Below are 16,343 nucleotides of genomic sequence, written 5' to 3' on the forward strand. Positions count from 1 at the left end.
AAAGATAACAACAGTGTAAACAGTAGACAGTGTAAAGGTTATGAGGCTACAGAAGGTGGAATAAGTAACTTTTTTTTTTTTTTTCTTGAGAGAGTCAGGAAAGAATCATTAACATCTGATATCTGATCTGATTTTTGAAGGATGAGATGTGGTTTCCAGATGGGCAAAAAGGAAGAAAGATAAACCAGAAACAAATGATCAGGAGTGATAATAGTACCAGAAGTGTAAAGAAGAAGGAATTGTTATTTTAACACATCTGTTTGCCATAATTGGAAAAAAAATGAATGTACAGTCTCTGTGGAGCAGAAGTAGTTTAGCAGAAATTCCTGCAAATGCTCATTGTTCTGAGTGAATTTAACATTTAAAAATATCAAACCTATAATTTTATCTTTTTTTTTCTTTTGTGGTAGTGGGGATTAAACTCAGGAATGCTTTACTACTCAGCTACATTCCCAACTCTTTTTATTCTTATTTTCAGGCAGGATCTTACTAAGTTGCTCAGACTGGCCTCAAACTTATAATCCTCCACCTCAGCTTGGGTGACTGGAGTTACACTTGTGTACCACGGTGCCTGGCTCTCAGGGCTTACTTGTCTTGAGAACTCTTTTCAGTTACCCTGGTCTGAGAAATGTGCCCCTGGGTATTCTGCAGTGTTCTGTACTTCACAGGTTATATTGAGAATACTGACAGATGTGACTGCATAGGTTGTAAGATTTCTGGTGGTAGAGATTATACCTTCTTGAATTTTGAATTCCTTATGCCTGACACATATTTGTTCAATTGATTGTTATAAAAGTGTACTGAACAATGAGAAAAACTTGCTATGATATTAATCTCGTAGACAAAACCAACCTTTTAGCCTTGACTAGAGAAAAACTGTGACCCGGGGAGAAGGGATGTTTGGGAAACTCACATTTATAAAGAGACATTAAATAGCAGGGAGTTAAAGTGCATAAATTCAAATTATGTTTCTGAGAAATAGTATCTATGTCAAATGTAAAAGTGTCATCATCCTGCTATCCTCTATATTCCTGAGTATTCCATCTGTAAAATAAGCGTAACAATGGTATTTATCTCATGAATGTATTTAGAATAAGTGCTATTATTGTTTTTAGGGTGGTATTAATAATAATAGCAATTAAAGCGCTAACTTTAGATTTTAAGAGACAGAGACAGAAAGAGAGAAATTGAATTTTGACTTAGATTTGGCTGTCCCCTTAATCCAGTGTTTTCTCCTTTCCTTGTTCACCTCAGTCTCTCATGGAGCAACGTAATCACTCCAGCCTGAATGAATTTGTACTCCTGGGCTTCCCCAGTGTGGGACATGTCAGGGGCTGGCTTTTTGGGCTGCTATTGTTGGCTTACCTGTTCACCATTTGTGGCAATGCACTCATCTTCTTAGTCATACGACTGGACAGAGCGCTCCACAAGCCCATGTATCACTTTGTCAGTGTTCTCTCCTTCTTGGAGTTGTGGTACACAGCCACCACCATCCCCAAGATGCTATCTAATCTTCTCAGTGAGAAGAAGACCATTTCTTTTGCAGGATGCCTCCTTCAGACCTACTTCTTCCACTCCCTAGGGGCCTCTGAATGTTACCTTCTCACCGCCATGGCCTATGACCGCTACCTGGCCATCTGCAGGCCCCTCCACTACCCTGCCATCATGACCACAGCACTCTGTGCCAAGATGGCTGCTGGCTGTTGGACTTGTGGCTTCCTGTGTCCCATTTCTGAGGTCATCCTGGTCTCGCAGCTTCCCTTCTGTGACTACAATGAAATCCAGCACATCTTCTGTGATTTTCCACCTCTTCTGAGCCTGGCTTGCAAGGACACATCCACTAACGTTCTGGTGGACTTTGCTGTCAATGTGTTTATTATCCTTATCACCTTTCTCTTTATCATGATTTCTTACGGGAGAATTATTGGCGCAGTGCTGAAGATAAAAACAGCAGCGGGCAGGAAGAAGGCCTTCTCTACATGCGCCTCCCATCTCATTGTGGTCCTCATCTTCTTTGGGAGCATCATCTTCATGTATGTGCGGCTAAAGAAGAGCTATTCACTGACTCTTGACCGAACACTTGCCGTAGTCTACTCTGTCTTGACACCACTAGCCAATCCAATTATCTACAGTCTTCGTAACAAGGAACTCGTTAAGGCCATCAAGAGAACCATCTTCAGGAAGGAGGGGAAAGCTAGTCCTACTCACCATTGACTGTCTACCAAGGTCCTTCCCTTACCTCAAGGTTCACCTCATGTGCCTTCTTTTTTGTTGTTGTTGTATTTTGGTGGTACTGGGGATTGAACCCAGGGCCTTGTGCATGCAAGGCAAGTACTCTACCAACTGAGCTATATCCCCAGCCCCCACCTCATGTGCCTTCTGCCTGACCTTGAATAATCTTCCCATTGTTACACACACTCTGGATCCATCTCCTCTCACCTTCTTATAGACTTTTTTTCTATTTTCTACCTCTTTACCTTTCTAGTCTTCACTTGATCAATACTTCCAGCATTTAAGAACACCTTAGTATTTCCATTTTTTCCCCTAAAGAGTATACAATTTCTTTGCCACATATCTTCATCCAGCTAGAGGTTAATATCTCTGCTCCCTTCTCTACTCAAACATCTCAGTGGATCTCCTCCTCCTGTTCTCTTTCTATTCACGTTTTGACCAGTTTCAATTTGGTTTTGTCTGAGACATTTCAACAAACATTTTGCCAAAGTTATTGATGATCTCTGTATGATGCCAAATCCATTAGACCTTTCTTGTCCTTCCCTTACTTGAAATCTTAGGGCACACGACTAGTCCTTGCTTCTTAATGATTTTTGCATCCTGATTTTCCATGACACTATTTTTCTCATTTTGTCCACCTAATAAGTCCTTCTCAGTATTCTTTACTTTGTAGAACTCTCTCTCGATTCAGACCTATGACTTCAAATACCATCACTATCAATGCCAAGGGCTCATAAGTTTTTTTTTTTTTTTTTATCTCAAGGCCAGCACTCTCTTTTGAGCTGTAGACTAAACTATATCAAAGAGAAAACCTAACAACCCTATTTGGAGTCTCCCAGGAGTTTAAGAAACATCAAATATGAAATCTTCAAAATTTCCAACCCTGAAAATTTGGTGTTCTTATTTCCCTCTGTTTTTGCCAAGAAATTATTGTTATTCTATTATGCTTCCTCTTCTTCAGTTTCTACTTCCAATTCATCACTAATATATGTCAGTTTTCCTCAAAGTATAGTCTTAAATCTGTTTAGTTTTTATTCTCTTACGTATTGCTACTCTAGTGTGAATCACCAACCTTTCTTGACTGAATTAATATAATAATATTCTACCCATTACCTGCTCTTCCTATTCTTACTCCGTTGTATTTTTTTTTCCACACACAATTCAAAGTCATATATTTTAAACCTAAATTGGATAAGTCATTCCTAAAACCAGGAGAGATACCTAGTTGCACTTAAGATAAAATCATAAGCCTCCACATATTTTATAAGGCTAAACAACATTTTTTCCTGCCTTCCTCTCCAACATTGACTCCCACATCTTTCTTAGCTCATTTTCTCCGGCCACGTTAATCATTTTTGGTTCTTCAATATACATTAGGATTGTTTTAACTTTTTATTTCTGTAGACAAAATGCCTAAGAGAATAACTTAAAGGATGAAAAGTTTATTTTGGACTACAGTTCAGAGGGTCAATCCACGGTGGGCCAGCTCCATTGCTCTGGGCCTGCAGAGAGGCAGAATCAGGACAGAAGGGTGTGGGAGAGAAAAGCTTCTCAGGTCACGGCAGCCAGGAAGCAGAAAGAGAGAGGGACCAGGAAGAGATACAGGCCCAGGTTAGGTCCCCACTGACCTACTTACTGCAGTCACATTCCACCTGCCTAGAGTTACCACCCGGTTGTCCATTCAAATTATTAATCCATCAAATGGATGAATCCACTGAGGAGGTTACTTTTCTCACAGCCTAAATCATTCTCCTCGGAACATTGCTATATTGTTTTATTTATTTATTTATTTATTTAATTGGTTGCTCAAGACAATACAATGATCTTGACATATCATATATTTGATTCAAATGGGGTATGAATTCTTACTGTATATCATGTTTCAAACACAGGAGCTTTTGTGGGGACACTTCAAATCCAAAACCATAACAAGGAACTTCCCACTGTTTTAGATCCCCATGAAAGTTCATTTGGATCATTTCTCCTAATTGTATAAGTTTCTGTTCAAAAATATCCCTTTCAAATGACACTATGAGAGAACCTTGAATACCCAGCCTATTTATGTCACTCATTTTTTCCTGTAAGTTATATTTTGTTTTCCTTCAAAGTGTGTATATATGTGCATTTGTATATATGTAGCTGTACATAGAGTTCATCACTCTTTCCCACAAGTCTATAAACTACATTTGATTGGAAATCATTTCAATTTTGCTACTTACTATCTGTTCAGAATCTAGCAGAGGGTCTAAACCTGTTAAGCATTCAATAAAAGTGCAATGAATGAAAAAATATAATGAATCCTCTCCACCCTCATTGATATCATGTTTGGTCCTTAGTGATTCCATCCTGATTCTAATCCGTAAGGAACCTACTCTTCATTTTAGTGCTTTGGTCTACACTTGCCTCTGTCTTCTACAACACCAACTTCAACACTTCCCACATCTGCCTTTGAATTTCTTTGGATAATACTGTCCTAGCCATTGTGTATCAATCAGTAATCTTTTCTGGATTGTATTTCTTTATTCATAAAACTTCAGTGAGTAGGTAAGCCATCTCTAGGTGGTGTTCATTGTTAACATTATATGGTTCTAAGAGTACATTTAACTCTTTATTTTCTTGTTAGTTCTTTGTAAGTAACCCTTGAATTCCAAGACGAATAACTTGTCATAAAAATGTGAGTTTTTTTCTTGAGTCACTATTTCCCAGAATTTTTGCACATTCTTGGGATTTTCTAGATATTCAAGTAATATTTTAAATATAAGAATTTTCTTAGTCATGCAGACAGGTTAGTAAAATATTTGAAAATATTTTTCTTGTGTATGGTGTGTGTGTGTGTTTGTGTGTGTGTGTGTGTGTATATATATATATATATATATATATATATATATATGCAATTGAAGTTGTAAAATTTGTATAGCTAGACACTCACACGTACACATATACATCCATGGAACAAAAGGGTAAAACTCATGATACTCATTTGTGGATGAAAGTATTCCAATATTTTAAAATCTGTATTTCAATTTTTCTCCATTTTTCTGTATCCATTTCTCTATATATGTGTATTATTATGTATAATAATTAGTATGAATTCTCCTTCTGATTCCTAGAGGTAAGTGGAGAGCAAAACCCTTCCACATTATCCTTTCCTATTTCCTGAGGCTTAGGAAGAGCATGTTATTCCTCTGTCTTGCCTTCATTCTGCCATCTGTTTTATTGCAGCAGAATCTAAATTTCCATGGAAAACTGAAAGCAAAAGGATCCAAAAATCACAGGAGAAAAAGACTATTTTAGTCTGCTTTATATTTATAGTTTCTTTTAAATTCAATCTTTTTTGTTTGTTTGTTTTAATCATCATACCACTGGTAATTCAGTACTATGTGTCAATTGCTGCTCCAGGCACTGAAATTTTTTTTTTTTTAATATGGAACATACAGTTTGCCAAAGGAAGGCAAAATATGCAATCTAGATAAGTCATCAGTTTTTAAAATTATTGAATATAATGCATATGAAGTACTATAACTAACATAAGTGTGCAACTCAATAATTTTTCACAGATTGAAATGTAATTTCTGTTAAGTAATGAGCATTCAGAACAGAAAATTCCAAGTATCCCAAATGATCTCTCTCTCTCTCTTTCTTACATCTTTCATTCAGTATACTCCTCTTCCCCTCAGGTATAACCAGGAGCCTGACATTTAATGACACGGCTTGTCCTGCCTTGATATTTTAGTTAAGTTGATTCATACAATATATACTCATTAGTGTCTGATTTTTATTTTCATATTTTGGTATTGGGGGTTGAACCCAGGGATGTTTTGCCACTGAGCCATGTCTTAAGTTCTTTTTATACTTTAATTTAGACAGGGTCTCAATAAGTTGCCCAGACTGGCCTCTAACTTGTGAACCTCCTGCCTAAAACCTCCTGAGTCTCTAAATTACAGGCCTACAATCTTTCATATGACATTGTTGATAAGATTTACCCCTTCTGTCTCAGATAGTTGTAGCTCCTTCCTTCTCATTGATTATAAAAATCTGTTATGTGGGTTTATTTATTTGTATATTTATTTATTTGTATACCAGCATTTATTTGTATATCTTGACAAGCTCTTTAGTGATTTTCAAATTTTGGGATATTATAAATAGCACTACTATGAGCACAATTGCACATCATATTCAATGTGCATTTGTTCACTTTCCATTTGGATATGTTTCTAAGAGTAGATCTGTGGAGTCATTGGTCATGTATACATTCATTTTTGTACTGACACTGGGACACACTTAAAAAGTGATTGTGCCAGTTTACACTCTTATTACCAAGGCTCAAAGTATCGGGGTGCAGATGTGGGAGGGCCATGAGAAATCATTACTAGTTTTAGAAATGAGGAAATTTTCAAGGAAGAGGTAAGAAGTCAATTGAGTAAAAGTAGAAGTTTTATAACAAAAATCAAAAAGTGATACAGGTATAGAGGCAAGAAAATATTGGGGGGAAGTTAATTAAATAGTATGGTTTATTTTTTTCATTTTTATGATTTATGCTTTTGGTATTATAGGTAAAAAACTATAACTTACGATCATAAAGTCTTATTATTTTCTTCTCTGTATTTGTAGTTTTAGTTTTTATAAGTTTATGATCCATTTGAGTTGACTTTTTTATATATTATGAAGGATATCTCAAGGTTCATTTATCACAAACTTTTATTTTGAAGAATTTTCAGATTGCAGACCTTTCAAATATAGTACAGTGTTTCTATGTAAGTTTCACCGACTGTGTCCAGTGATAACTTTTTGCAAAATCAGAATTCATTTTTTAAACCAAGGAATCTATATTGGTATGATCCTATTAACATAAGAAAAACCAAGATTCCTTTTTACTTATGTATATCCAGCTGTTCTCTTCTATTCATTTATCGAGAAGACTATTTCTTCATTGAATTTCCTTTGCCTGTGTGTTGAAAATCAATGGGTGATATATGTCGGGGTCTATTTCTGGATTCTCATGTATTCAAAAATGGTGCTGTCTTCATTACTATAAATCTATGCTACAAGTCTAAGTCCATCCCAAGTCTGGGCTCAAGTTATGTCATGTCCTCCAACTTTGATTTTTCAAAATTTTCTGACTGTTCACGTCCCTTTGCTGTTCTGTATACATTTTATTTCAGCCTGTAATTCTTTACAAAGAAAAAAATCAAGAATAGATTTGTCGCTACAGATCAGTTTGAGAGAACAGATACCCTTAATAGTAGAGTCTAAATTTATAAATATGGGCTATATCTTCACTTATTGAGGTTGTCTTTGATCCCATCAGTGTTTTGTAGGTTTTTCCATGCAGTTGGTGTACCTGGTTTGTAGGACCTAGAATTGTCATGTTGTTGTAAATAATGATTTTAAAAATATGATTTTCAAATAGATGAGAGATCAGCAGAGTAGAGGAAGGGGATAGAGGCGGGAGGAAGGAGGAGGGACAGGAAATGGAAGGAACTGGAACAAAATTGACCAAGTTCTACTATGTACTGTTCATGCATATACCACACTGCATTTCATCTTTATGTCTATCTACAAATCATTAATAAAATAATATGAAAGGTAAGTAGACAGGAAAGAGAACGGGGGAGGGAGGAGAGGAGGGAAAGAGTAAGTATTGAGGACTGGAATGGGGAAAACCACATTAAAAAAAGGTAAATATTAATTAAAAAAAAAAAGAAAGCTGATTTGTATTACTGTATTGAAACCATATGATCAGGTTTTAGAATTAAAAAAAAAATACTCTTACTGTACATATTCCCTTCAGAGCCATGCATAGAAGCACTGGCCATCAAAGACGAGGCTAGCAGGCTGCTGCTGGCTCATCCCAGACCCCGGTGTCTCTTCCCGGTCACAGCAGACCCTCTCTTCTGAGGGGTCATCAGTCTATGAATTTGGTGGCTAATGCTTCTTTGTTTTCCTTTCTATTTTTACAATCATTATATGTATCCATAATAATATGGGTTAGTTTTGCCTGTGCTCTTAAATTCTATGTAAATGGAATCATACTGTATGAATTTTTGCTTTTTGTCCCTCAAGGTTTTAGATCCATCCATGTTACTGTGTGGACTTAGAGTCCGTTCCTTTCTGGTGAGGTATTTCATTGTGTGATGGGGTTAATCTACTTATCCATCCATTATTAGTGAGTATTTCGATCAATTCCAGTGTAAGTCATTTAAAATAAATATTTATGTGAAAACCATTCCAAATTGTTTTATACAAGCATTTAGAAGTATAATTTTTGTATGTTGGCCATATAATCTACAAATTTAATTTGGGGATTAAACCCCTGGATGCTCTAGCACTGAGCTACATCTCCAGACTTTTAATTTTTTTTTTTATTTTATTTTGAGATAGGTATCATCTAAATCTCTGGTATTACAGGTGTGTGCCACTGCACCCGGCAGTTCTAGCAGATTCTTTTTAAAAACATTTTTTTTCTTTTAATATTTTTTTAGTTGTCAGTGAACCTTTATTTTATTTATTTATATGCAGTGCTGAGAGTCAAACCCAGGGCCTCACACATGCTATGCAAGTGCTCTACCACTGAGCTACAACCCCAGTCCTCTAGCAGCTTATTTATTTATTTATTTATTAATTATTTATATATGACAGTGGAATGCATTACAATTCTTATTACAGATATACACACCATTTTTCTTTTAAAAGAAAGATTCCTTGGGATTTTTCACATAGTCGGCCTTGCCATTTATGAAAAAAGATAACTTTATTTTATTTTTTCCTTTCCATCAATCCACTTTTGATTTTCTTTTCTCTGTTTATTGCACTAGTGAGGTCCTATGCTATAATGTTCAACAGGAGTGATGAAATCAGACCCATTTTTCCCTTCATTCCCCCAAACTTCAGGGGATAACATTCAGTCTTTCATTATTAAGTATGATATTAGTGTGGGCTTTTTGTAAAAATCCTTCCTCAGAAAGAAGGTGTTCATTTATATTGCCAATATTGGATTTTAAAAAAATTTATTAACAAATGTTTAATTTTGTCAGACTTTTCTGTATGTGTTGAAAGGATTTTACATTTTTCTTTAATCTTAATCTTTTGATAATATATATTTTCAGTTTGGGATTCTCATGATACATCCTACTTTGTCATGATATATCATCATTTTTATTGTATTTCTCATATTTTGTTGAGGGTTTTTGAATTTTTGCTTTTGAAGGACAATGGATTGTAGGTTTATATTTTCATGTTGTAATGTCTTTGATTTTGGGAGTTGGTTAATACTAGTTTTACTTAATAAGAAGTGTTCCCTTTTCTTCCGCACTCTGTAAAACTTTATGTAATTATTATTTCTTCCTCCAATGTTAGAAGTTTCCAGTAAAGCAACCTAGTCATGGCTTTTTAGTTGTTGGAAATTTTAAATATTAAGCTACTCATAGGTATGAGTATTCCTGTTAAATATTTCTTATTCTGTGAGATTTGTTACTTTTGTCATTTAAGAAATTACCTGTCTAGGTGCAGAGGCAAACACCTGTAATACCAGCAACTGGGAACTGAGGCAGGAAGATCGCAAGATCAAGACCAACTCAGGCATTTTAGCTCAACCATGTCTCAAACTAAGGTTCATACCCAACACCAGAATTTTTTTCCCATTTCATTTATGCTGCTGAATTTATTCCAAGGTTGTCTTATTTACTCACTTTTATTGAATAATCTGTAATATCATCTTATCCATAGCATTTACAACTGTGTTTTGTCTCTCTGCTGATATTTGTTATTTAGTTGTCTGGTCCCACCCCTACCTTGGTCAGTATCATTAGAGTACTGCTAATTTTTTTTCTAAAGAACTAGCTTTGATTGCACTGTTTTCTTCACTGTATAATGTTCTCAATATTACTTATTTCTGCTCATATCATTAAAATTGTCTACTTTTGATTGCTTTGAATTTAGTATATTCTTTTTTAAATTTTTGGTCCTAAGGATTGAATCTAGAGGAGCTTTATCACTGAGCTGCATCTCCAATTCTTTTTATTTTTTATTTTGAGACAGCATCTCCCTAGGTTGCTGAGGCTGGCCTTGAACTTGTGATTTTTCTGCCTCAGCCTCCCAAAGCACTGGGATTACAGGTATGTGCCATCATTACTGGCAACATATTCCTCTTTTATAGTTTATGAAATGAAGACTTATTTCATGGATTTGTAAACTCTTTTCATTTATATCATTTAACTCCATTTGATCTTTCGAAACACTGCTTTAACTTTATTTCAGATTTTAAAAAGTTGTATTTTCATTTTACTTCAAAACATATTGTAATTTTTAAATATGATTTCTTTTTTGACCTATAAGTTCTTTAGAGATGTGGAGGGTTTTTTTTTCTCCTCTTTTTATTTTTTTTTTTCAAATTTGTGGACACTCTCAATGTCAATTTCTTAAATTCTTGTTTAATTCTGTTACATTCTAAGAACATGCTGTATTTTATTTCAATTGTTTTAAACCTGTTATTATTTGTTTTAAGCTGAGACAGTTGAAATGTGTATATTCTGATGTGGTTGAATTCATTAATATGTAAATTTTAATAGGTCAGATGGTTGATAGAACTCTTTACATCTTCATTATCCCTATTCATTAGCTCTAATTACTTATCTTGATTATTGAATAAAGAGTATAAATTTCTCCAAATGTAATTGTGGGTTTGTCTAGTTTCTTTTCTATTCTATTATTTTTTTTTACTTTATGTATTTCTAGGACCTTATTAGTTGCATTGGTGAAATGACCACTTCATTATTGTGTAATGTAATTTCAAAAATAATTTCTGGGACTGTGTCTTTTTTTCTGAAGCCTACTTTTTCTTATATTAATGTAGTGACTCTAACTTTTTTATTAGTGTTTATATGGTATACCTTTTCATCCTTATACTTTTAATCCAGCTATGTCTTTCTATTTAAAGTAGATTTAAAAGTCAACATAGAATATATTCTAAGTTTTCATTCAATTTGAAAATCTCCGCAAGGCACCATGGTGCATGTAATCTCAGTGACTTAGAAGGCTGAAAAAGAAGGATCATAAGATTAAGGACCACCACAGCAACTTAGTGAGACTGTCTCAAAATACAAATTAAAAAGGGCTGGGGATGCAGCTTAGTGGTAGAACACTCCTGGGTTGAATCCCCAGTATGGGAGGGGAAAGGAAAAAATAAAATAAAAAGAAATTCTCTTTTCATTTTTTTTTTGTTTTAACTATTTACATGAATATATTCGAATAGATAAGACAGATTATAAAATAGAGGCAAGCAGGTAAGGGCTACAAGCCCGGAGAAGGCTTCTTCAAATGGAAAGGCCACTCTATGAAATTAGTCTGTAAAAACATTCAAAACATTTTAGCCAACTCTTTTGTCTTAGAGCAGCAGGAAAAAGGAAGCAGGACAGACCTGAGTGAAGGCTACACACTCAAAGGCTAAAAGGACACAACCTGTTATGCTCGAATTCGGGACCCCCAAAGACCACCAGAGACCCAAGATCGATGTAAGCAGCAAAGAGGTGTTTATTGTGAGCTAGCTCCGTCCTCCGCGCACACACACAGCAACTGGTGACGCTGAGAGGCCCCAGCCCAGGGTTTGCAGCAGTTTTATACATTCTTTGGAGAGGGCAGGGACTTCACATACATCATAGCAAATCATCACACACCGCGGGAAAATCAAATAACAACTCTAAAACATGATTAGCACATTCACTGGCGGGAACAAGTTGGGTAGGAGTGATTGGTCAGTACAAAAGGGGTATTCGTTTGAACTGATTGGTTTGAGCCAAGAGGGGTGTATGTGCTGAACTACATGGTTTCCCAACTTGTTATCAACCACCATAAAATACTGGGAGGGTTATCTGGCATCCCAGGTATTTCCCTGTCTCATGCTCATTGGTGGCTGCTAGGGGGCTGCTATGGATCCCCACCTAGCCTGACTGAGTCAGGGACACCTGGCGCAGCAGATCTCTCCTGTTATTTGTAGATAAACAACTTAGCAGGGTGGGAATGTGCTTAGGAGTGCTCTGTGGGTTTTTCCAAGGACTAAGGTCATGTCCCTTCCTTGGACAGTCTTTGCTCTGAGGTAGAGGCTGGTTTTTCAAACCAATCTGAAGTTTCTGGGCCAAACCAATAGCCTTGGCATTTTCTCAGTACCTGATTGACCCATGCCCTTACCCAGTAGCTATATTAACCCCTAGACTAGTACACTTAGGTTGTAACCTCTATCAGTTCCCCTTCTTGCCTCCAGAGAACTGTTTCTTCTTACTTAAATAAATCCAATTCTTTTATACTCACTAGTCATTTGGATTCTCATACAAGAACCCAGAAAGTCCTCATTACCAGGTGTCTGGGATCTGCTGCAACACGAAGCATGCATTCCCTGCTGCAGAGGGCTCCAGCCCAAGTAGATCCTGCTATCCACCGAGGAACAGTCTGCTCCTACATCCTGAGGCCAGCCACTAATGCTGGAGAGTTTACCGCCTGCTGTCTGCAACCCTGCCCCGCAGTGACTATTGCGGTTGAGATGGAGAGTCCACTTTTCACTCTAAATCCAGTTTCATAAGTACTAATGATACCGCCAGAAATCAGTGATCAGTTCTTCTTCCTCAAATGTTGAAGTCTGAACATGAGAGAAGCATGCCCAGGCAAGCATGGAAAACAAATTTTATTTAAAAAATAGTAACAGAGACTCCTCCCAAGGAGGAGAAGGGGGGCCATGGCTGGTGTCCTGATATCCCAAGAAGTGAGAGCCTCCTGCCTCTTTCCTACATTTTAGGTTTTATTTGTTCTCCTGCCCTCTTCCTCCTATCTCTCTTCTTCCTGTGTACGTGACTAGGCCCAGGAGATATGAGTGGGATGACCAAAAGGTGAGAAGCAGGTGGCTGGCAGGGCCAAGGTGGAGTGATTCAGGCAGGATGAGAGCAGCAGCACATGGGCATTCAGTAGCAGCTCTGGTCTGTTCTAGCAGGTAATCTTCATAGTCAAAGGGCTCTGGAGGCCTTAATATTCCAGTCTCCACTTCTGGACCCAAACTGGCCTGCATTCTCTCATTCTGACCTAATTACCTGTCTACACTGATTGCCTGTCTTTAATTTTTGATTCACTAATATAATTAGACTAAAATTTACTACCTACTTATTTGCCTTCTCTTTTTTCCATTTTTATTTTTGTTTATTTATTTATTTTAAAGATAGAGAGAGAGAAGGGAGAGAGAGAGAGAATTTTTAATATTTATTTTTCAGTTTTCGGTGGACACAACATCTTTATTGTTTTTTTATTTTTATGTGGTGCTGAGGATCAAACCCAGCGCCCCGCGCATACCAGGCGAGCCCATTACAGCTTGAGCCACATCCCCAGCCCCGTTCATTCCATTTTTATTTTAATTCATCACCTTTTTCTGATCTTTAATTTAGGATTGCTGTAATTCCATTTTATCTCCATTTTCTTTTAATGGCACTTAAAGTTCTTTAGTGGTGGCCTACATAGGTATGTATAAGTTGTTCACAGAGACCAGGTAAGTTTGAGATCTGTTGTGATTTTTATAAGAAAGAAACATACCAATTCTATGTTGCTGTGCCCAGGGAGAATCTGGCTGTCTGGCCTATTTATAGCTCTAAACCTATGACTAATAAAATGATGATTTATTACTACAGTATGGCATGGCCTATGATTCTGAATGTGCACTCTGTTTTAATGTCATCATGTTAGTCTGTGCAGGATGTCTGACTTGATAAAGACAAAAAAAATCTGATGGCCGACAGTGACAATTTCTATTGGAAATTAATTTTGTTTGGTTGATGGTTCTCGGTTTATTCTGAGCTGGATAATTTAGATATACCTTGTCACGTCATGACATTATTCATTAGCATTTGGTCTTTTTTCCCTATCACTCTATTATGTAAATTTTTCTTTTTTCTTTTTCTCCTGAGTATTGAAAGCTTGCAGGCTTTGGTCCAAAACACAAACAAGTTCACCAGTTAGCTCAGGAGGTTGAAATATGGGAAGAAGAGGCACCTCCACTAAAATGGGTGAAAAAATTCAAGGAAGGAGAAAGTATGTGGGGGAAAACCCCAGTTGGCACCCCAGGTGGTTTTATGCTTGATGTTTATGGCGCCTCAACTTGCAAGTACTTAACAAATGGGGACATTGAATATTCCTAAATTGGTTTTCTTCAATGCTGATCTATGGTCTTTGGTTAATAAAACAAAAGGTCAAAATATGTATAAATTTTTGATTGGCCATTTTAAATTCTGATACAATGAGAAATGTTTTAAAATTTAAAGCAGGCACTTTCTAAAATGACTAAAACCTGTGATAAAGCAAGTAGAAATGTCTTGGGAAGCTTAAAGAAGTCTTTTCCAGGTTGGGTGGGCATGGAAAGTGCTCTTTGTCTTACATCTGATTAAAAAACAAGTAGGTCAGAAGGTTTTATTAATTGGGCTCAAAAGTATAATTTTCCTAACCCTTTACTAAAGAAATTTCCCTTTGTAAGGGTGTTTCCCTCTATGGGTTAGCTGTGAACAATAGAAAAAAAATACATAAACAAATCTGAATAACAAACTTCAGCTTTAAAACTGTTGCTTTCACTGGTCTTTGCCTACTCCCTGCTTAAGGATGTTTTGACTAAGTTCTTTGAAATGTAAATTTTCTATCCTGTCTCAACTGAGCAACTCTTTGGGAAGTACAGATGTAAGCTTAAGGATTGCTAATGGCTGTGGAACCATATCAACAGTTTGACTTTAAAAACTGGCAAATGAGGATTCTAAATGGAAGATAAAAAATCTTTGTTTTCAGTTTATTTTATGTGTGTTTGTGTGCTTGTGTGTGTTGAATGTTGTCTACATGGTGTCATTTTGACTTATAAATAAATAAGCACTCATAAAGTAAAACAATATAAACCTAAATGCCTTTTAGTTTGTGTGATTTAACAGAAATCCTTGACAAATAAGTTAATTTTGATTTCTTAGATAAAAGTAAAGATGTCTTTAGAATTATTAAGACATTTATTTATTTATTTCTTATTTATTTTGCCTATATCATAAGTCATTCAGGACTGTATTTATTTCTGTTAAAGATGTTTAAAGTATAATGTCCAATGGTTTTGGGGTTCTTCTTTGGTAGGTCAAAATGACTTAAAATATTAATAATACTACTGGTATCGGCGAGGAGTTCTACTCCCTCACACGTTTAAGTATAAAATTAGAGAAACACACTGAAGCAAGCATATAACGCAGGGTTTATTTAAAAATGGATAACATAGATTTCTCCCAAGAGGGAGGAGGGGGCCATAGCTGCTATTCTGGTATCCCAAGAAGCAACAGTGTTGTGGGAGGCCATCCTCACACGTGATTCCAGCTACCTCCCTGGCTGGGTGAGAGGTGCTTAGACACACCTTTGTGTCCAGAGCTTTCCCCACCCTTCTCAAGTCCCAAGGGCTTGGCCGTGTGGAGGCCTGTCTGGCCACTATCCTGAAGACCCAGTTGTTGCCCCTGACCTTGGGACAGTGCCCCCTTAATCTTCAATGGATGGGATTTTCCCCAGAATTTTTTGTTCCCCAATAAAAGTCCACTCCCTGGCTTGTTCTCTCTCTCTCCCTGGCCTCTTCAGTAAACCTCGATACTCTAATAGGTAGCTTGAGGCTGGAGGTAGGGGAAGCTGTCCTGGAGCTGGTTTAAAGGTAATTAGAGTCTGTCTCTTTAATTCAAACTCCCTTTTTGGATTTCTCACGCAGCTGAACCTTCATTTATGAAGCCTGTGCTGGCCACGTGCTAAAGAGTGTTTTGCCTTTTTCTATGCCCTAGGCTTCCTTTGTTCTCCTGCCCTCTTCCTCTTATCTCCATCCTTCCTGGTAAGTGACTAGGTCCAGGAGATGCTCAGTGGGATGGCTGAAAGGTGAGAAGTGGGCTGGAGGGGCCACGTTGGAGAGATCTGGGCAGGAAGGGGGCATAATAAACAGTCCCTCTGACTGGTTACCTTAGCAACAAGTTGGAGGAGGGACTGGTTATCTTGACAAGGGTGGAGGAGGGGTTCTGAAGTCATTTCAATCCCTCCATTCTCTGGATCTGACCCTTGCCTATCTGCCTGTTTAATTCTAGCTTCATTAA

The 16,343-nt window shown here is 36.8% G+C and overlaps 1 protein-coding gene and 1 non-coding gene across 2 annotated transcripts; one reads left to right on the forward strand and one right to left on the reverse strand.

The window, feature by feature from the left end:
* The first annotated feature begins 1,260 nt into the window (after positions 1-1,260).
* Positions 1,261-2,214, forward strand: LOC114104535 (olfactory receptor 6N2). Its single transcript, XM_027950683.2, has one exon. The coding sequence runs from the start codon at positions 1,261-1,263 to the stop codon at positions 2,212-2,214; it is 954 nt and encodes a 317-aa protein (XP_027806484.2).
* Positions 2,215-2,285: 71 nt separating this feature from the next.
* Trnaa-ugc (transfer RNA alanine (anticodon UGC)) lies at positions 2,286-2,358 on the reverse strand. The gene has a single exon. It is a non-coding gene; the product is annotated as a tRNA-Ala (tRNA).
* Between the last annotated feature and the right edge of the window lie 13,985 nt (positions 2,359-16,343).

Source organism: Marmota flaviventris, chromosome 10 (assembly GCF_047511675.1).
Source record: "Marmota flaviventris isolate mMarFla1 chromosome 10, mMarFla1.hap1, whole genome shotgun sequence".
Classification (NCBI taxonomy): domain Eukaryota; kingdom Metazoa; phylum Chordata; class Mammalia; order Rodentia; family Sciuridae; genus Marmota; species Marmota flaviventris.